This window comes from Parus major, chromosome 5, assembly GCF_001522545.3.
Source record: "Parus major isolate Abel chromosome 5, Parus_major1.1, whole genome shotgun sequence".
NCBI classification, from domain to species: Eukaryota; Metazoa; Chordata; class Aves; order Passeriformes; family Paridae; genus Parus; species Parus major.
The window spans coordinates 13,087,870-13,108,946 of record NC_031774.1 but is presented as its reverse complement, the minus strand read 5'-3'; the positions used below and the strand labels follow the sequence as shown (position 1 = coordinate 13,108,946).

Sequence of the window (21,077 nt, the reverse complement as noted above, 5' to 3'; positions counted from 1 at the left end):
CAGATGTCAAGTTTCTGAGCAGTTTTTGAAAATGGTATCCAAGCTACTTGAGTTCTGAGACACAAGTCAAATGCCTTTCCTGCCTGTGACTTCAGAGATTTACTTCCTTGCATGTTTAATTTCTCTTTGCAGTTTTTAATTAGGGAGAAAACACACTTATTGATCAATATGTGGTACGGATAATTCATAGCAGACTTCATCATCTTAATCACTGGAAATATTTACTGTCAGGCAGTGATTGTGCAAGTCTAGGAAAGGTAATGAGCTTAGACAAGTGTCATTATAGGCGTCATTAGAGTGCACTGGGATGCACTTTGTTCCAGCAAAAGCCTTGGTTGTCCTCCATAAGTTTGGTTTTTTTCCCTGTGCGTGAAAGGAAAGGTGTAGCTTGATTCAAACCTTCAGCTCTAGGAAAAAAAACTTCTTCTTTTTAACCAGAAATCATAGAAAAAAATCACATACACAAAAACCTCAGACTATTTTTTAGATTTTTTTTTTCCAGGATAAAATCAGATTTTAGGTTTCACATGAGTTACGGAGCAGCTAATAGTTGCAGAACAATAATGTAGTGTCCGATTTGTATATCCAAATGTCTTTTAATATATTATTCCAACAGTAGTTGTTCTTGTTACAATTTTCTGTTCCCAGAAAGGTGCAAGACTTTACAATTTAATTAAAAAATTCTTTTGAATTTTGCATCAATTGTAGTGGCATCAAATTAAAATGTGAAAGGATTTTTTCAAGTGTAATCATGTGATGTCCATGGCTTAGGCAGTAGAGGGAGCTGAGGACATGCTTGCAGCTGTAGGGTTCTAAGTAGTTGTAGGTTCATACTTGTGGTTGAAAATTCAAGACATTTCCATTTAATTGGAAAGACATAGGTGGTGGGAAAAATTAGAAATTTTACTATGGATGCCAATTTATTTGCTTGTTTCTGTGATATAGTACCTAGCTTAGATAAGACAAAATAGTAGCATGGATCAGTTCTAATATCAGTATTGCAAACTTTGCCATTCCTTGTGCCATTTTAGGTTTTTTGAAACAACACCTCTGGGAAGTATATTGAACAGATTTTCAGCTGACTGCAATACCATCGACCAGGTACTATTCAGTATTTTCGAGCTCTCAAGTTATCCTGTCTTAATCTGAAATCTGAATCTGGGGTTTCATTTATTACAGACTTATCTAGATTAAGCTTACAAGATGCACTATAATTTTGACTATATCAGTTTGCATCATGATTTTCTCAGTTCTGAATGAGTTCCTCATCTTACATGCACATTGAAAAAACATTAATTTTGCTAAGATGTCCTCTATAGAAAAGGGAAAATAAGATCAGTAGTGATATCCCCAAATTAAAAAGTATCTACTTTTTTTTTAAGTGGTTAAACACATTCATTTGAGGAAATGAAATGAGAAAAAAGTAAATGCTGTTGTCCAGAATAGAAATGACTGAAATTCAATCTACCATTACTTAGCCCAGACTGCGCTGCCAGGTCATAGGATTTATGCAGATGCTAAAATCATCTATTGCACCCCGTCTGTGATCCTCTGACATGAGGATTGTGTTCCACAGTGCAGGTGGGAAGCAGCCCCACAGAAATCCCTTCAGATGTCCCCAAAACCCAGTGTTAAATTCAAGAGCAAACCTGTATGCCTAAAATACTTAGAATACACCAGGAATAAAATCTTAGCGGAAGCGGGAGAAAGGAAAATGAAGTAGTGTTTTAAACTTGGCACATTATTCTGAGTTTTTTCTTCTCTGTGCAGCACATTCCAGCCACCCTGGAGTGCTTGAGCCGTTCCACCTTGCTGTGTGTGTCTGCCCTTGCTGTGATCTCGTACGTCACGCCCATGTTCCTGATCGCCCTGGTTCCCCTGGCAATCATGTGCTACTTCATCCAGAAGTACTTCCGAGTCGCGTCCCGGTAAGAGCACAGACCGTCACAGTCGTGGGGAGCGTGGCTGTGGCAAACCTTTCGGGTTCCCTGTCTTCAGGATTTAGGTGGCAAAATAAAAGGAACAGGAACAATGGAGTTGCCCAAGAACAGAAGAACTTTAATGGAAACAAAATAGGGAAGATGCCCAGAAACTGAACACAGTATGGGAAAAACTCCGAAGTCCAGGAACAAGGGGGGAGTAACAATATATACACTTGGGGTAGAACCTTCTGGAAACATAACCATATAGGGAGAACAGGTAACCAATAAGGAAGTAGAACTTGGGCTGCTTAACATAACAACACTAGGAGCTCTCAGGCTGGCCCTAAGTTAAATGTTTCCCAGGGCTTCACGCTAATGCCTGGTTCTTTCAAGGTGAAATCTGGCTGACACCCACACATCACCATTCTGGCAATGGAAATATTTCCTGCAGTACAGGAGTGCATTGCAGAATTGCTGTGCAGGGGAGCTTCATGTTTAAATTTGGTCCTGTCAAGGCCATGGCACTGTCTGCAAGTGGGACAAATCCACTGCAGTGGAAATGTGTCATTTTACAAGTGCCTTTGTCAGCAACTCTTCAAGCAGAGCTTCCAGGAGGAATGAGAAGGGTCTTTGTGCATGATCAAAGGTTTTTGGAGTTCACAGGACTCTAAAAACCCAACTGGATTCTGTCCTCCCCCAAGGGCTGTGCACTGGGTATGTGTGAGAAAATGTGGTGACAGGACAGGGAAACTGAAGTCTGCCTGTCCAGGTGAAAGTGGAAATGTTAAGTCAGGGAGAGTGCAGAATGCAGTATTAACCATGGTGGTACTGCTATCCATTGAGGATCCCCTCCTGTTCTGGGTGCCTTCTAGTTTTCAAAAGTATGAAAATTTTAATTTTATCTGAGACCTTACTCCTTCAAAGATGATGGTTTCCCTCTTGTGAAATGTTTGCAGCAGTGCAAAAATATGCATATCACCTCATATATGCACAGATTGAGAGGGAGTCTGCAACCAATTTACTTCCTGCTGGAAGAAATTGAGACTAAATAGATTTCACCCTACATGTGCTTTTACTGATATGAGGACTAAATATGACACTGAGAAACGCATCCTAATAATGAGTGCAGACTCTCGTTTACTGAGTGTATGAGATACTGTTGGCTCAGTGAGAAGCTGTGCTGTTATCTGGGGGTGCGCTTTTTCTTCCACTTAACTTGAGCTCCTATTTGCAACATTCCATTAAACTGATATTCAATACAGAGACACAACGGTGTTTAAATCAATAAAAAATTGAGTACAAGAAAAAGGAATATAGGAGAAAGGAGGGAAGGCAGTGAAGGGAAAAGACCCACTCAGAACTACAGCTAGTTAAATGTTAAAAGACAAGTCCTCCCGAGGAATTCATTCCCCTGCAGCACTGCTTTGAAATCTCTCTGAACCTTATGTATATGACTATTGTGATGCTATTCCTTTCCACTCCCTGGGCCTGATTCAAGAGAATAACTGTGCAAAAAACCTGGTTTTTTTACAAAATTATTTTCATAACCCTCTCCAGGGACCTGCAGCAGCTGGATGACAGCACTCAGCTACCATTACTCTCCCATTTTTCAGAGACTGTTGAAGGTCTTACCACCATCCGAGCCTTCAGGTATAGTTTTTTTATAAGAAACATAGCTATTCTAAAGTGAGGTGATGTTGTGTCTTAAACTGTTCTGCCTGAAAAATTCCAGAGTCCTCACAACATGGGCAAGGGGGGATGTCAAACACTGAAGAATTTTAAGCATTTTGTATGTAGAGGAGTCACTGTAAAAAGAACAAGCTCATGTGGGTCATCTGCCCTGTGGTTGCTGTCCAGACACTTACATGCAGCCTGAAAAAAGAACTTGAGGCCAAATGTGATTTAAGAAGCTCAATTGGCCCACAATTACCACAGCGTGTGGCGTGGCAGACGATGGGCTTGGACAGTTTCCATGACAGAACTAATACACACCAACTTGGTATAGACTGATGCATGTCGATGTCCTGGTCAGATAAGCTGTGCACGCTGGGGACTTCAGGGGCTGCAGAATCCCCCCACATCGTTTTTCAGGTTGCTAGCTGAAAATGTGGGTGTTGACACTGATTTTGGAAATACACAAGCTGGAGACAAAGTGTTTCCTTGTCTGTTTTGGTTTGTTTTTCCATCCACATAAGCTCCCAGGAGAGCAGCCCAGGAATACCTGACAATGTGCCTGGGTTCTGTGTGTGTGTTAGAAAACTGGCAGTCATAGTGATACCTCAGAGGTACCAATAAAACCACTGTTGAGCTTACCAGCTGCTTTCCCTGCACTAGGGCTATTCTTGTCTTTTCTCAGTTGACTCAAACACGGTCAACTTTTCCACTAGATTCTCATCTAGATGGTGTCTACATATTTTGTCAGTTAATTATTACTGTTACCCTTCTGTCCTTGAAACAGTAGTGTTTATTTATTCCTGTCCTTGAAGCAATAGTGTTTATTTATTCCTCCTAACCTGTAATTGTAATTTTATAATAGAAGTAATGCAGAAAGGTAACTTAAACTATTTAAATATGTTATAAATAGATCAAAGACCCAATTTAAGAGTTTGTTGCTTTTGGACTGAACATAGCTTACCCAAGATTGGTAGAGCAGCTTAGTGTTTTCCATTAATTACTGTTATTGAATGTTTAGTTCATTAAGTGCCAACGATGTTCTATAGTTAGTAGTTATATCTGTGTTCAATTTGCAGGAAAATCATGTTCTCTTTTAATTTCTGCTTTTCTTATTCCTATATTCTTTTATTTGATCAAGAGGATCTTTAAAGCATTATGGCTGTATATTTGCTGGTGTTGATACAGAAAGCAATAGTCAATGGCATCTAGCTAGTATTTTCAGTCTGTTAATGCATTCACTCTTGATTCTTCCTGTCACTTTGGAATTAATTCCTCTGTCAAAGAACTGTGTTTGGTGCCTCCTTTTTCCTTAAATCCTGCAGTAAGTGATGTGTGTCTGACCCAGCCAGCCATGTGTATTCAGTGAGTTCTGTGTTCCATCTGCCAGCCTCCTGCCTCAGCTGCTAAGCCAGTTATTTTTAGGATTGTGTAGCTTTTCAGCTGCCTGACATATTAGCAGGAGTGAAGTTTAGACTTGCTAACGTGAGCATCCCTAAAAATAACACTAACTCAGGAATTCATTCTGTTAGGAGGTGCCAGTTGTTCCTGAGGTGTCCTTACCCTTGGTTATTCTCCGTCCTAGATTTATTCAGAATGCATCTGGAAAGAAATATACAAAAAAATCTGGGGGGAGTTCAGAAAGACAGCTACTGCTGCACCTACAAAAACACCTTCAGCAGATGCCCTGGCCTGATTCATAGTTTATTTTGATACTTCAGATAGCATTTGTGTTAAACGATAAACAAGATGTGAAGGATTCTGCAAAGATTTGTCTGTATTCTTAAAGACCTAGTAATATAGGGACACTTTCTGAAGAGAAATTCTGATATTTTTGCGTCAATCCAGCAACTGTGGTAACTTTGCATCCCTGTTCCACGTGCATATGCATGACTGACTCATGATGCATACTTCACATTCTCTGAGGCGTATCTGCGTTACACAAGTCCTCATGCTATAGAGATAGGAAAGTTAAATGTGACAGAATTGGTACCAGAAGCAGCACGGCCACGTCTGTATGGTGAGGCACTGAGGGCAGTGAGCCCTGAGCAAAGGAAGGGCTTCCTAGCTCTGACATGGAGAGCAGGATATTCCTCTGCCTATTTTCTAATGTCTGTTTTCAGAAACAACCATTCTGCTATGCAAGCACACCAATGTGCTCACAGCCAGCCCAAATCCTGGGCTGCATCCAGAGCCCTGTGGGCAGCAGGACAAGGAGGGGATTCTGCCCCTCTGCTCTGCTCTGTTGAGACCCCACCTGCAGTGCTGCATCAGCTCTGGGGTCCCAGCACAGGAAGGATGTGGAGCTGTTGGGGTGCATTCAGAGGAGGCCCAAGTTGATTAGAGATGAAACACCTCTCCTGTGAGGAAAGGCTGAAAGTTGGGTTTGTTCAGCCTGGCTTTGGGGTAACCTAATTTTGGTCTTCCAGTACCCAAAGAGAACCTGTGAGAAAGATGAGAGAGACTATTTACAAGGGCATGTAATGACAGGACAAGGGGAACAGCTTCAGACTGAAAAAGTGTAGGTTTAGGTTAGATATTAGGAAAAAGTCCTTTATTGTGTGGTGAGGCTCTGGCACATGCTGCCCAGATAAGTTATGGATGGCGCATTCCTGGAATGTGCAAGGCCAGGTTGATTGAGGCTCTGAGCAACCTGGTCTGGTGACAGGTGTCCCTGCCCATGACAGGGAGTTGGAATGAGATGATCATTAAGTTTCCTTCCAATCCAAGCCATTCCTTGATTCCCCATTGCACACAGCAGACACATCTCTTAGGTTGTAGCACATAGCTACGTTGTGGACAGCTGAATTATTTATGTTCCTCAAATTCATAAGCTTTTTATCTAAAGTCATTATTTTACTGTGCTCAGAAGAAGGATTAAGTCACTCTGCAGTGAACAAATTTGAAAGCTCTAAGCCACGTACTTTGTACATAGGTATTCTTCTATATTGATATTAGGAGAGCTGAGTTTATAAATAATCAGTGTTTGTTGCAGCTATAATCGCTAAAGGATAAGGTAAAATTTCAAAAGGAGAGATCAAGTGTATTAAACTTGGATCATGTAATAAAAGGGTGGAAAAGGCAAGATTTGGGTGCTTAAACTAAATCTTCAGGCCTTTGAGCTTGTATCACTACCCTGGAAAAGACTTCTGTGCCAGGCTTGTGCATTATTAACTGTAATTGTTGATATACTTGAATACTGACATCACTTTAATTTACACCTGTGCAATTAAATATGCCCAGCTACAAGGGGCAACTGGCTGACTTGCACACTTGCCAAGACCCCAGCAGGGAATCATCTCCCATACCTGCTGAATTTGTGGCAGATTTCATTGGCACAGCTATTCAGACGAGTGGGTGCAAATTCACTATAACAAACTCCAAACAAGCTTATATGTGACTAATCCTGTTTTTGTGTACTGTGGCTAGTTCCTTGAGGGAAGGGAAAGGATTAGATTGGAAAGGAACAGTTCTTTCAAATCTAACACTTTTTGTTACGCCATGTACTTGGACTTCCATTTTCCAAAGTGCTCTATTTGTTTAATGATAAGAACAGATAAATTTGTTTAATATGGGAGCTACTATCATATGAAGTTCTTTGAGTTTATACTTTTTAATTGTTACAATTTCTAAGCACTATGGTAGTACAGACTAGATTTTAAAACTTGAGTTTATATGACTGAGAAAAACAGAATTCTGCAGCATTAATGCTTCTTTTCACAAATAAGTGAATGCATTATTTTTCTTATATATATTTTAAATATTTTAGTTTTAGATTTTTTTTCTCTCTGAATTACCATGTCATAAAATACATTTATTAGATGGCTAGTGGGATCTGGAAGTCCCACAGAATTTCGATGCAATAATATCCATAAATAACTTCTGGAGATACAGACACCTTGCCTGTGTCTAACACGAGACTACAAATGATGTCACTCTGAACTATTGATAGGCTGATTTATACCCTGTGCCAAGCTGTCCATAAGCACATACCCCAGAAATTAAATTTTACTTCTTATTTTTCCCAAACCCCAAGGCTTGACTCCTTTTTTTTTTTTCTCTTTTCCTCTTGCTTTCCTGCTTTCTTCCTTTCGTCCTTTCTCTTTTGTGTTCTTTTTTTAGGTATGAAGCCAAATTCCGACAAAAACTTCTTGAATACACAGATTCCAACAATATTGCCTCCCTTTTCCTCACAGCAGCCAATCGCTGGCTGGAAGTTCGCATGGCAAGTACATTATTATTGTTGTGTATAAATGAGGAATTTTTTATTTTGTTCCAAGTAATCTGATGAGACATCCAACAGTTTTCAAGCCTCATCTCAAAGCCTCAAAAACCTTTGCCCTCTATGACTGTAATGAGCATATGCCCAACCCGTCCTGGACACTGAATGAGGTATGAATTTTCCTGGTAGCCTGCAGCTGTTTTTCCAAGACAGGAGTAGTTTTCACGGGTCACATTGACTGCTCTGTGTGTAAAGAGTGATCAGAGCTAGTTGAGCTGTGCCACCATCCAGCATCTCATTGTGGGACCGTGTCAGCAGCCTCTGCCTTGTGGCTCTCTAGGAACATTTCAGTATCTTGGCAGCTCTCCTAAGGAGCAGAAGAATGTAGATAACTTTGAGTCTGTTTTGGGTTTATCTGATGCTTAAGGTATCTGTGTTGACTTCCCCAGCACAGCCCTGCTAAAAGCAGTAAGAATGTGTTCCCAGGTAGAGTCTGTATGGAGTTCCACGGGGTTTTCTGCCTGTGTTTCGAAATTGGGCAATGGTTTTGTTATTTGGTATGCAAAGTTATGAGAACATTTTAACCCTTTGTAGACTTATAATGATGGAGCTTATTCATATTCCTTCAGGAGTACATTGGAGCATGTGTGGTACTCATAGCAGCTGTCACTTCTATTACCAGTTGCCTGTATAATAAAATCACTTCAGGACTTGTAGGCTTGGGACTAACCTATGCTCTTATGGTAAGAATCTCAGGATCCTTTCTGTCTCTCCCAAACATTTTTTTGCAATTCCTCAGGGCACAAAGATGAACAGGAAGATTGAAGGTGTCTGTACATCTATAGTGGGTACTGTAACATCACTGAAACCATGTGTTTACTTCAGTTAACATGTGATGGTTGACATATTTGAATGTATGCTTTCTTCAGCTTTGAGATCAAATCTCATCAAGGTGTTAGTTCAAATATGTCAAAGAAACATGGACAAGTTGCATCATAATTTTTTATATCGTCTTGCATTGTGAAGAATACATTTTCAGTGCATCAGTTGTAATTATGCCCTCGTATGTCATTCTAGATTGTCCAAACTTAAGTTACCAAAATTATGTCTTTTCACCTGTCTTTATTGTTCCCCCACCCCCTTTTCTGTTGGTGTAGATCAGATCTCCATAGTACCAAAGTATCTGTGCACTGCAGTTAGGAAATTTAACCTTTAGTGATCGTTGCCTCCCTCTTGGTTTTGTACCATCCAGTGCATTCACAACTTCCACTTACTGAGGCGTTCCTGTGTAGGAATATAAACTGCATGCTGGTCAAATGATGCAAACTACTAAAAATCTGGGATTCAGTCCTGTATTTGCTTTACATCAGGTGTCTAACTACCTGAATTGGATGGTTCGTAACCTGGCTGACATGGAGATCCAGCTGGGGGCAGTGAAAAGAATCAATGGCCTTCTCAAAACAGAAGCTGAAAATTACGAAGGGCTCCTTTGTAAGTGTAGTTTTGTGCAGCATGCAGAAAGAGCTTGCTGAAATTTTAATGACTTTGCAGTGTTTGCCTTGAAAAATGTAGTAAATTACCTCTTGAACCAACTAATTTATTATAAGAGGGTTGATGTTGGTTTTTTTTCCCCTATGCTCATCGTACAGCTTCCTCACAGATTCCCCAGAACTGGCCAGACAGAGGGGAGATCCAAATCCAGAATCTCAGTGTCCGATATGACAGCAACTTAAAGCCAGTGCTGAAACATGTCAATGCCCACATCTCACCGGGACAAAAGGTAAAGAACTGCAGTGGTTCTCAGAAGCTCTTTAGGCTAGCACATCACATAAATCAGAGTTAAAACATACCACAGAATGTTTTGATGACTGAATTGCAGATGATTTTTTTCTCTCAAAGAATGTAGTGTGCTGGAAAGGAGTCTGGGGGATTCTTAGCTTGGTGTATTGAGGCAGTACTCCCCTCTCAGTATCCCAGAGCAAACAGTGCCAAAAGAAGTGACAGTGAGCCCTTACAGTGCTAGACCTCCTTTTCATCCTTCTTACGTGACTCTCTTGTCTTTATTCCTATCATTACCGCTCTCCTATTGTTCTTGTTGTAGGACTGGCCTTGATTTATTCTCAAATGCTCAGACCCCTAAAAGATAAAAAGTGAACACAGTTATTCTGTAATGGCTGGTTCAGTTTGATTGATCTGTCAGGAGAAGAAGAGGATTATGTGAATCAGAACAACTCCTCCACCCTCTCATCTGAAGTGTCAAGTTCAGATGTTATCCATTTCCTGTATTTTCATTGCCTGATCTTCATCTGCTTTCTGTGTCACAGATTGGGATCTGCGGCCGAACAGGCAGTGGAAAATCCTCCTTCTCTCTTGCATTTTTCAGAATGGTTGACACCTTTGAGGGTAAGATAATGCTTTTGTGTGTCACTCAAGCTTAGCTCTTGAAGGTTCTTCGGTATTCTTTTCCTTAACAGCAGCAGCTCTGAAGTGTGATTTTCAAATCTGCAGGACACACTCTCTGGCCCTGTTTAAAGCTGATATCACCTGTCACCATACAGCTGTGCCATTCGTAAGCTGGATCAATAAAAATTCTGCTTGATAGAAGCAGAAGTCCAGGAGTGACAGATGACAGCCTTTTGTGCTGTTAAATCACAACAATAGGAGCAAAGCATAAAAGGGCAAGGTGTTCAAGTGTCATGAGGGATCTGTGCTCGAGGCACAGATGGGATCCACTAGACTCAGAAAACTCAGCAACTGGGGGTTGCAGCTTGGCCTCCTGCCCTGAAATTTCCTGCCATATTTCCTGCTTGTGTGCTGTGTCCGTATGCATCTCAAAAAGATGTCAGCCTGTTTCCCAGCCACATCACTCACAGAGCCCCTCTGCTAAGACAGACAGTTGTACTCAGAGGTAAGATTTCATAGTGTTCAACAGTAATTTGGCTTTCTGAAAGGCTTGTTGCCCCTGGTAGTTAATCCCTGATTGAAGTAATATCTGACCTTGTTGTTTGATAGATGTATACTGGTCAAGCAGTTGTGTATCTAATCATTCATAAGACACTTCAGGTACACACACTCTGTCTTTTCAGCTGAGCTTGTCTCAAGAAGGCTGTGCTTGCTTTTTAGTCAAAGCACATTTCTTTAGTGAAGGGGCTATCTGATACAAGGCCCGCTCCTGCTGTACTGCCTTTCAGTCTGGAAGTGAGTCATGTCTTTGCCAGCAGCTGTGTGGCACAATAAACACACTGTCCTATTTGTTTTGCATAGGGAGGATTATCATTGATGGTATAGATATCGCAAAGCTGCCCTTGCAGACGTTGAGATCCAGGCTGTCAATCATTCTCCAAGATCCTATTTTATTCAGTGGAACAATCCGGTAAGTGTTTAAGCACCAGCAGTAAATAAAAAACATGTAATTGCTTGTATGTCATACAATGTTAATTATATATTATAATTATTATATTAATTAATAGTATTGTATTGATTATTATATTAATATATTATAATGACTTTTATATCAAGCTGTTCAGTTCTAGTCTCCTCAGCTGGAGTAGGGAGGATCACTGCCTTCTGCCTGTGCTTTTAACTCACCTCTGCCAGACTAGCCTTTCCCCATGCCTGAGCCTGGACAGGCCACTGTTGGCAGAAGACATCCCACATCTGGGAAGCAGAGAAGGCCAATATTTATTCCTCCAGGATCCAATAATCAATTTAGCTCAAATACCCATAACCAGCCAGCAATTCTTGAAACCTTCTTTCTCCTACATCTGTTTTCATCTGTCTGCCTTAAAATATGAGATGTAAAAAATGCAGACTAAGAAATTGCTGTAGACAGAGAGAAAGCAAAAGAACATAAGTACTAGGAGACTGTGCTATTTTGTCCTGGAGCCTCTATGTTTCTTCCGAGCATCTGCAGCACCAAATACCTTGGTTTTTTGGTTGTTTGGGTTTTTTTGCCTTCTCTTTCTACTTCTCTGAGAAGGTGATGCAGTAGAAACAATGGCCAGAAATTCCAGTTTCCAGCAAATGTACTTCCCTGTGTCTGTGCCATTTACCTTAGGAAGAAACAGTACAATCCTCAGTGCACAGTTACATCACCTGCTGTTTTAGTTTCTACATGAGTGATTAGAGTTCACTGAAAAGGATACAGGCTTCAGGACATGCCTGAACATACGATGATTCATTCGCATCAGAAGATGATGTGATTGTATTCCTTTGTTTTATTAATTAATCTATTAAAAAATGCATTTAGGCCAGCATCTATCCTTCACAACGCATACAGCAGGAGCAAAATGTAAAAGTAGTGTTATGCACCATTGAATCTTTTATTGTCATTCTATATGCTGATGGAATATGATGTGAGATTCACATTTGTTGCTGTCACTTCTGGGCCACAGCAAGCAAAAATAATGTTTATCTGCTCATAAATCCAAAATTTTTTGAATTGCAGTGAAGCCTTGAATTTCATAATGCAGTATGAAGCTTGATTATTCCATTAACATTTCTATAGCAGTGAAGAACAAAGCGATGTATTTAAAAGAAGGGAGCATATTATTTTGGCCTTTGTTAAAATTTAACGTTAATTTAAACTGAGTATTACATTTTTTTTATATTACATGTTTTTCCTAGTAAAACATGAGATTTCTTTAGTTTATACAGTACAAAATAAATTCCAAAACCTGGAAGATATCTACTAAATAGGAAGCATTTCCATTTCTGCTCAACTGAGAGTCAAATTTTCATCTTAATCACATTGGTATAAATGCACTGAATTTCCCAGACTTAATCCACGTTTATGCCAATGATAAATCAGAATCAGGCCCAGACCTCCAGCATATGGTTCTGATTATCTGCAGGTTTGTTTCTAAGCACACCAAAAAAAGAAATCCATTGCAGCAGTTTCTGTTGACTGATGTTCTTGAATTACCCACGCTGCAGGTTTAACTTGGACCCTGAGAAGAAGTGCACTGACAGCATGCTCTGGGAAGCACTGGAAATAGCACAGCTCAAGCATGTGGTGAAGGCTTTACCTGGGGGCCTAGGTAATGAGACTTCTTTTTGAGAATATTGTTTCCAGCACTCACAGTATTCCTGTTTCACACTCATTTATTAGAAAAGTAGTTGATGAAGAAAGAGCTTTTAAAGTTCGTGGAAGGTGACACAAAGTGCCTGCAGGCAAATGTCCTATATCTGTAAAACTCCTTTACCAACTGTACCTAGGGGGCAGAATACTCTTTCTTTTCAAATCAATGGTAAAATCATTTTATTTCAGTACGTCTCTGTTATGAAATCAGTGAGGTTTATGGGTCTTGTAAATTTAAATAAGCTGTCAACAAGTCAGGTGTTACCTAGAGCACGTTCTTCTGTGTTTTCCAATAGTCATGTCCAAGAAGGAGGGTTTCTAAAGCTTCAAGATATGAATCATTTGGCCATGCAGAAAAATAAAAAACAACCAAAAAAAGCCACACCAAAAAACAAAACAAAAAAAAACCACCTAAGAGAAAAAGAAAAACAAAAAAACACAAATAAACTCCCTTAAAATGCTAAGTTATGCAGCCCTAGGGAAAAGAAATTATGGATGCTGATTTGACTGGGGGTGCATTGTCCTAGACTGCACATGTTCCAGAGAAACTTGCTCTTGAACATCCTCAGCTATTTTGATGTCTAACAGATACAGAGACTATAGTGAGACAGAAGTATTGGTTGTTTTGAACACTGGAAATAAGCAAGCAAAAATGTGTCACCAGAAGCTAGGTGACACTAGGCCTAGGAAATAGTACTTTATTCTGAAAGTGAGACATTGTTTTCCAAGCATATGCTGTATTCTGATCTGACCTTACTGATTTTGCTGTATCACTTCCAGATGCCATAGTCACAGAAGGGGGTGAAAACTTCAGCCAGGGCCAGAGGCAGCTCTTCTGCCTGGCAAGGGCTTTTGTGAGGAAGACGAGCATCTTCATCATGGATGAAGCTACAGCATCTATTGACATGGCAACAGTGAGTTTGAAGTGCTTCTGATCTCTTTTCCTTGAGGGGGAGGCAACTGATATGTGAAAAAAAAGTGGAAAGCAATTCTGTCTGTTCTGTAATATGCAGACATTTACAAGCCCAGGTAGTTGTGAGTCAGTGCTAACAAATCTAAAGATCTTTTAAACCATTTTACTAGGGATTGAACAGTTATTCTAGAGCTGATTGCATATGAAAATGAATCATGTTATTTTAATTGGCAGTAGGCATTTTTAAAATAAACAAAGCTTGGGATGGTCAGTGAAGGGTGAATTGTCCTCTTGTCCTCCAACCAAGCTTTCCCAGCATGGTTGGAGGACAAGAGAGGAAGTTAGAAGGCTTGAAAGTAGGGTCAAGGAACACAGACATAGAAAAGACATACTGGATTCTTGCATTAATTGCCTGGAATTTCTAGGCAGATGTTTAAGCACTCAGGAATAGTGCAGTGACTGGGTTTTAGCCAAATAGAATGGTACATTTTTTTCATCTGTTATATTGTTACAGGAAATACTTTGGTTTTCTTTCCACTGTCAGTAAAGAACACAATTGGAGGGGTTTGTTAGAAGAGCTACAATTTTTAGTTCAGTAAAATGTTTGTGTTTGAGCTTCAGTTAGGGAACTGTAGTGCATGAGCCCAGTTAAAACACATTTTGAATTTTGGTGAATCAATGGATCAATGACTCAAAGGAGTCCTTCCTTTGAAATGCCTCTCTAAAGAGCAACTAATAGCAAATGAAGGTATCTGTGCTCGTGACACTTCCAAGCAGTTTGGAATGCAATGACACATCTCCTAAATAGCAAAGGATGAGTACTTGTTGAGTGAGAGCTATGTATGCTAAGGCCATCTTAAATATCATCTCCACTGTTAAATATGCCAGGTACAGCACAGTCCCTTGCTTGTCCCTGCCACCTCTTGGTGTTAGACGTCCCCATTGTGCTGGAACATTCCTGGACTTGCAGTGGGGTGAAGGACGTGCCACAGAGGCGCCAGCACAGGCAGCACCCGGAATTCACCTTGGATTTCCTCACTGTAAAACTGAAACCAGCATAGCAGGAGTTCGGGGCCACAACACAGCTTTGGGGTCTGCTGAGCCCCAGAGGCAGTGAGAATGGAAGGAATGAGCAGTGGGAATGGCAGGAGGGACCAGGCTCTGGCTTAGTTCAGACATGTAGCTAATTTTTCGCTTCTGCCGTGGAGGAAAAATAACAGCATGGAATAGTCCGTGGTTACTTAAGCCTTCTCAGTGTCTGTGTCTATCATGCAACTTCTGTTGTTTGAAAAGCACCAAATGTTTTTCCTTCCCTAGGAGAACATTCTCCAGAAGGTGGTCATGACTGCGTTTGCGGACCGTACTGTGGTTACAATAGCAGTAAGTACAGTCCCTGCTGCCATTCTGTTGCAAATAAGGGTCAGAAATGCCCCATTAGTCACTTCTTGTCAGTCTTAATAAATGTGTTAGGCCATTCATCTTTTTCTTTTTTTAAGTGGTGTTTAGATGTAAGCTTTCTTTTCCATTTTTAAATTTCTTACTTAAATTCATAAGTGTAGCTTCTGAAATGTATTGCATGATGCTAGGTCAAGTTACCTGTAAAAGTACATAATCTAAGTATGCTCTCTGTCTTCTGTTTCCCATTTTAAACTAATTTAAAATGCCATATGCTTTGACTGCTGTGAAATGTAAGAAAAGTTTTATCAAGCTAAAATAAGGACAAGTAAATAAACATGTTTCAGGGACATGAAATGAAGTCAATATGCTTCCTTACAATTAAAAATTCAACACAAGAAATCTGTGCTCAGGAATCTCTGAGCATCATTTATTTTCACCTAGTAAATGTGTAACAGAAGTCCTGATTTATCTTATGGTATCCATCCAGTGTGTCATTATAAAAAAAGCAAAGGAATCATAACCATGACGTTTCCTGACTTCTCTGGATGAAAATTCAGATTTGCACTGTATTCTGCAGTTATGTATCTTTTTCAGTTTGTTTAGGGACAAGCTAAAAAAGCTTTATTCTTCTTGTACTCTCTTAGTGAGTTTTAAACTGCACAGCTCAAACAAACATCTTGGGATAAACTTACTTTGAATGTTTTTGTTTACTTCCAATTGTAAATGTGGTTTGCAGCAGGTGGGTTTGTATTCAAAATATGCTGTAGTAGAAACATAACACAGGGGATTTGTGGGATGGATAGTGGTTTTGTGGTGGGTTTTTTTGTTTGTGTTGTTGGTTTTGAGGTGTTTTTGTTGTGTGTTGGTTTTGGTATGGTTTTTATTTTTCTGAGAAAAAGCCATATACTCCTAATTTCTGTTTAGGAAGAATAGGAATAGTAGGAGTTACAGTACTGGCTCTCTATTATCTTCTATGTTACTCACAATTACCAGGGTGGCAGCAGTGATTGTGTTACACTGAAAGAGATCAGACAAGGGCAGCAAATTCAACTGGAATGTGATATTTCAGTCCCCTGCCCCTGCCTGTGGACTGGATGAATGTCATAGAAACTGCTGAAGATATGAGATTTATAGATGTCATCAGTGATTATTTTATGGAAAATCTGGCTAGGAAACCAAGAGAAGGAAATAAAAGAGCTGTTTTGATGCTCAGGATGCCCAAAACTTGATTAGGAACCTTATGGGTAAAGAGCAACCGTGTAACAGCAACCATAATATTCTGAGATTAAATATCTCTGCAGGAGTAATGCAGATTCAAAAAATCCCATGCAGTTACAGTTAACATTAAAAAGTGGAATTCTGTCAATATGAAGAGGCTTGCAAAAAATTAAACCCAAAAATAAATGAGGGAGGGGAAAGTATTTTATTTAAAAAGAAGATGGAAACAATGAATGCTATTTCTTTAGGTAATGCTTGAGATAGGATAGAAAAATGTGGTATGGATAAAGAAATAGAAAAGATTATTAGAAACAAGAAGGCTGAACTCAAAGTCCATACTTTACATACAAAGTCCAAAGTTCACACATACCTTGAGTGTTGTGTGCATTTCCAGTCTCCTTGTGCCCAGAACAACACATTACAACTGCAAACTGGTAAGAAGCCCAGGATGATTTTGGAGGTGTTGGGTTTGGTCCTGCAGGGGAGAGCTGAGCAGGCTATGGCTCTTCTGTCTGGAAGAAGGACAGTCTGACAAAAGGACATGTGAAAGAGGTGTACCAAGTCACGAGGCAAGGGACATCAGATGGAACTCTGAGCAATGCAGCCCAGAGCATACAAAAGGAGGGAGTACATGTTCATATAGTGGGGAGGAAGTGTGGAAAAGTCTTTTCCAAAGGTTATGGATGCAAAACGATTATGAAATCTCAGAAGACATGGCCCAAGTCCTGTAGATCATCTTTCTAAATAGATAAAGTACACCAAGCCCAGGAACCACCCCAGACCCAGATATAATCCAGGACCAGGAGAATTCACAAATTCCCATAGGCAGTTCCATACCCAGTTGTCCATTTCCTACTCTGCCCGGCTGCCTTCTTCTGGCTGCACTTGGGTAGCAGGACTCTGGGTTGGGAACATTCTAAAGGGAACTCGTAGGACTCTTCATACTCAAGTACCAGTGTATTTTTTAGGTACTTGAGTATCCACCTGGCTCTTGGTCTGTATATCTATCTGCAGTATTTACACAGAAATTAGGATGAAAAATAGGATAAGTAGCCTGAATCAAAATTGAACTTCATAGGAAAATTAATTTGCAAAAGCTTGTTTTATCCTGGAATAGACTGAATAGAGAGTCACACTGACCTGGCATTTTGTTTATTTGTTTTTCAGCACCGTGTGCACACAATCCTCAATTCAGATTTGGTTATTGTAATGAAGAGAGGGGTTATTTTGGAATATGACAAGCCTGAGGTTCTCCTAGAACAAGAAGACAGTGTATTTGCTTCTTTTGTACAAGCAGATAAGTAATAAAAATAAATAAAGCATTTTAGAATACAATTTTATTATTTTCTAAAAATGTAAATTACCTGTAAATAAATATTATTTCATAATAAATTGAGCTTTTCCTTTTTTAATAAAATGAGCCATTTTTTTCCATCTGAAGCATTAATGAATTATCTGTGTACTTTACTTTTTTGTATGCTACTACTTTTCATTTGCTGCCAAAGAATCATGAAATATTGCTGGAAAAAAACTACATGGGTAAACTACAACAGGATACATATCAAACAAACATAACCAGCATGGAATTTTTATGTAATCTCAACCCCCACATCATTTATTAACATATTATTTTTTATGTGTCATAGCCCTACTGTAGATAATGTTCATGACTGACTAAATGCAGAAGGAAAAATTATACACCAAAGGTATTTCTCAAAAGCTTGTATCTCTTTCAATCAAATGACTCTGTAAAGCTTTAATATTTAAATATAAAATCTATAAAACGTTTTTTATAGTGTGGTTTATTGATAGTGCCTGAGTTGTGCCTTAGACTCTCTTTTAATGTCTAGAAATGAAACACAATCTGATTCCATCTTTGTGCCCACTGAATACTATTACACTGTGAAGAAGCTGAGAAGAGGCAGGCTGTGACAAAGTATCAGTGTTTAATGTACACTGTTTCCAGACCAGTGCAGATGTGCCAATTCATCTGGAAATTATCCCTCCAAGTCTGGTAAATAAACAGCATTAAACCTTTCATTGCAGCTCAGGGCCACGAGAGCTTGACTCATCAGATCCTAGCTTTACATATTTCACCCACTGTTGTGCTGTCTCTAGATTTATGGTGACCCTTACTAACAAATTCTGTACACTTAAGATAACTTTTAACCACTGAAATTATCCTAATTTAGCTAGACAGCTACTTCTCCCTGCCCTGTGACAATCATTCTGGGATTTTTTTTCATTAATAGAATGTTAGAATGTCAGTAACCCAAAGTAAGGCTACAATGAATTTTTCACTTATTCTTTTTACAGCAAGTTTGCCTTTACATACATTTTTTGTTTTGTTGCTTCACCTGTTTGAAGGATTTCTAGTGCTTAGGAGAATTTTTTATCTTTTTGGGGTTCTTTTCTCTCACGTTAGTCTGCTCAGTTAGTTTGGAATCTGTTTATAAAGGCTTTTTTTTTTTTTTTTTTGGTGTAGAAAAAGACATCTCAGTGTTCTCATGGGATATGTGATATTTTAAGGCATTACTTCTAGCACTGCAGCAGAGAGCCAGGGAAAATGAAGAACTCTTGTTGCTGTTTGTGTTACCAGTTCTAGAGCAGAGTGTTTGCAGCATATCCCTGCTGTTATTGGGGCAATAATGAAGGGCAGTAAAGTGGCTCCAGAGGAGAGTGTAGACTGAACAGTGAGTGCAGAATGAAGAGTCAGGAGGGAGGAGATGGTTATGCAGATGAAAGGCATAAGCTCTGTCATTTCCTACTATCCTTCAAGAGAGAAAGGGCAGGTGAGAGCTTTCTCCTCCTCCAGGGAATTGTTTTCTGAACAGGGTCTGAGAAAGAATGGCTGCAGAGCTGTTGGTGTGTTTTCACCCTGGAATAGCAGGCTTCCATTAGGGCTGAGAGAGGAGAAGTGGGAGCAGAAGGGCACAGCAGGTTTCTGCTACAGCTACTGGGCATGCTGTCTGCTGTCTTCCCATTACTGGTCTAAGGCAGGATCTCATCCTGTGAAGACTTAGGAAATCACCTCTCTGCAGGACACCTCAAACTCTTGGTGCAGAGGCTCTGCAGCCATCTGTGGAAGCTCCTAGAGATTCTAATGGCAAGGGGAGAGATGCAGAGAAGTGAGGTTTCATGTGCTTTTAATGAAATGCCTAGGATTTGACACTGCAATTTGGACTCACTCCTATTCTACCAGCTTCTGACAGCCTTACCCCGAAGGGAATGCAGGGGAGGAAAGGACACAGCATATTGCCAAGGAGGCTGTACTTTACCTTGCAGTATTAAGAAACTAGAACTCAGATGTGTCAGTGACATACATTTCCATTTTAAATGGGGCTTGTATTTCCCAAAGTAGCTTGCAGGAGAGTAGGGTGAGTTCATTCATACCCAGCAATTAGTCGTCTTTTTAATGGTACCACAGAGCTGAATCAATACATGAGAACAGGGAGGCTCCTGGCTGCCACTCAGGACATTTCCCCAGCACATTTCACCTGGTCTTGTTTACATGGGGCCAGGGAGTTCCTGCTCCTAACTCCAAAGGATTAAGAGTCTCACCAGTGACCAGAAGCAGTAGCCAAGAACATTATTCTGTGGTGTGAGGCTTGCTGACATTATCCAAGTCAGTTGCCATGAGATAGGCAGCCCGGGAGTTGCTGCTAAACCAGGCTCACAAATGTGTGTGTGTGGCAGAGAGACATCACTAAGCAAAGGGCTATACTGAAATGGCTGCAAGACAGTGCAAGCCAAGGCCAGACTTTCCATTTTCCTGAAGGATAGGACTTGTCTCAGTCCCAAAGGGACTGCCCATGGAGATGCAGAGGATTTTTTGTTGCTTTGTATAAATGCTTCCACTATGCAAAAAACTATATTTATAGAGTTTATTCCTTTGCCTTAGTGTGGCCAGGAAACACAGCATGGCTGCTTCATCAGCCCTCTTCCCCTCTGCTCATGCCTTCCCCTATGGTTTTGCTCAACCAACTCTGATCTCTTTCCTTCTGCCTACCTACTCATACTGCAAGGTGATTTATGAGGCTTAATTTCTGTCAGACTCTGTGTAGCCTCTGAAGCTTTACTCAGCTTCTAAAGGTAGAGTAATAACATGGCAACAACTAAATTTTAATTTGACAGTTATCATAAGATCCTCTTTGATAGCCATTAAAATTAGAATAAATTGGGGGGGGTGTGTCTTGAAGTGTAAAACCTATTTTGTGGGTGGAAGAATTTACCCCTTATGATTCAATACTACGGAGTGGGATTGTTCATTCCTGTGAGCCCAATTTTTTTCAGCAGCTCTTAACACAAATATGTTGGCTCACTCAGAAGATCTGTCACTTTTTTCTTTGAAGTATCTGTCACTTGATCCATAAAAACAGCTCTAGAAATTCTTCAGCAGAAACCACTTGCTTTGCTATCCCATCTCAGCCCCCAAGTACTCAGAGATTAAGAAAGAGAAGGGGCAAATGACAGTCCCATAACAGAAGTGGAATCACGGAAGAACTCTTCTAGAGACTTCAGGATTCCTAGAAGCGGAGTGGTGAGTGTATTCACAAAGCATCCCTCCTAGCACCAGGCCATGCAGAAATTTACTCTTGCTCTAAAACCCTCTCCCCCGACACAGGTTTTTAGCACACATTTATGGAGGTACCG

General features: G+C 40.1%; 1 protein-coding gene across 3 annotated transcripts in view; it reads left to right on the top strand.

The window, feature by feature from the left end:
• ABCC8 (ATP binding cassette subfamily C member 8) overlaps positions 1-18,212 on the top strand; it is a 73,005-nt gene extending 54,793 nt beyond the window's left edge. The window contains exons 27-39 of one of the 3 annotated variants that reach the window (XM_015631483.1): positions 1,032-1,101; positions 1,771-1,928; positions 3,480-3,572; positions 7,716-7,818; positions 8,445-8,558; positions 9,186-9,306; positions 9,465-9,595; positions 10,140-10,218; positions 11,080-11,188; positions 12,751-12,854; positions 13,676-13,809; positions 15,126-15,188; positions 17,592-18,212. In XM_015631483.1, the coding sequence (XP_015486969.1) occupies positions 1,032-1,101; positions 1,771-1,928; positions 3,480-3,572; positions 7,716-7,818; positions 8,445-8,558; positions 9,186-9,306; positions 9,465-9,595; positions 10,140-10,218; positions 11,080-11,188; positions 12,751-12,854; positions 13,676-13,809; positions 15,126-15,188; positions 17,592-17,729 (1,417 nt within the window). In that variant the 3' untranslated portion in view covers positions 17,730-18,212. Of the gene's footprint in view, positions 1-1,031; positions 1,102-1,770; positions 1,929-3,479; positions 3,573-7,715; positions 7,819-8,444; positions 8,664-9,185; positions 9,307-9,464; positions 9,596-10,139; positions 10,219-11,079; positions 11,189-12,750; positions 12,855-13,675; positions 13,810-15,125; positions 15,189-17,591 lie in introns of those variants that run through there. The other 2 variants (XM_015631488.2, XM_015631485.1) reach the window with 2 other exon arrangements.
• Positions 18,213-21,077: the final 2,865 nt, after the last annotated feature.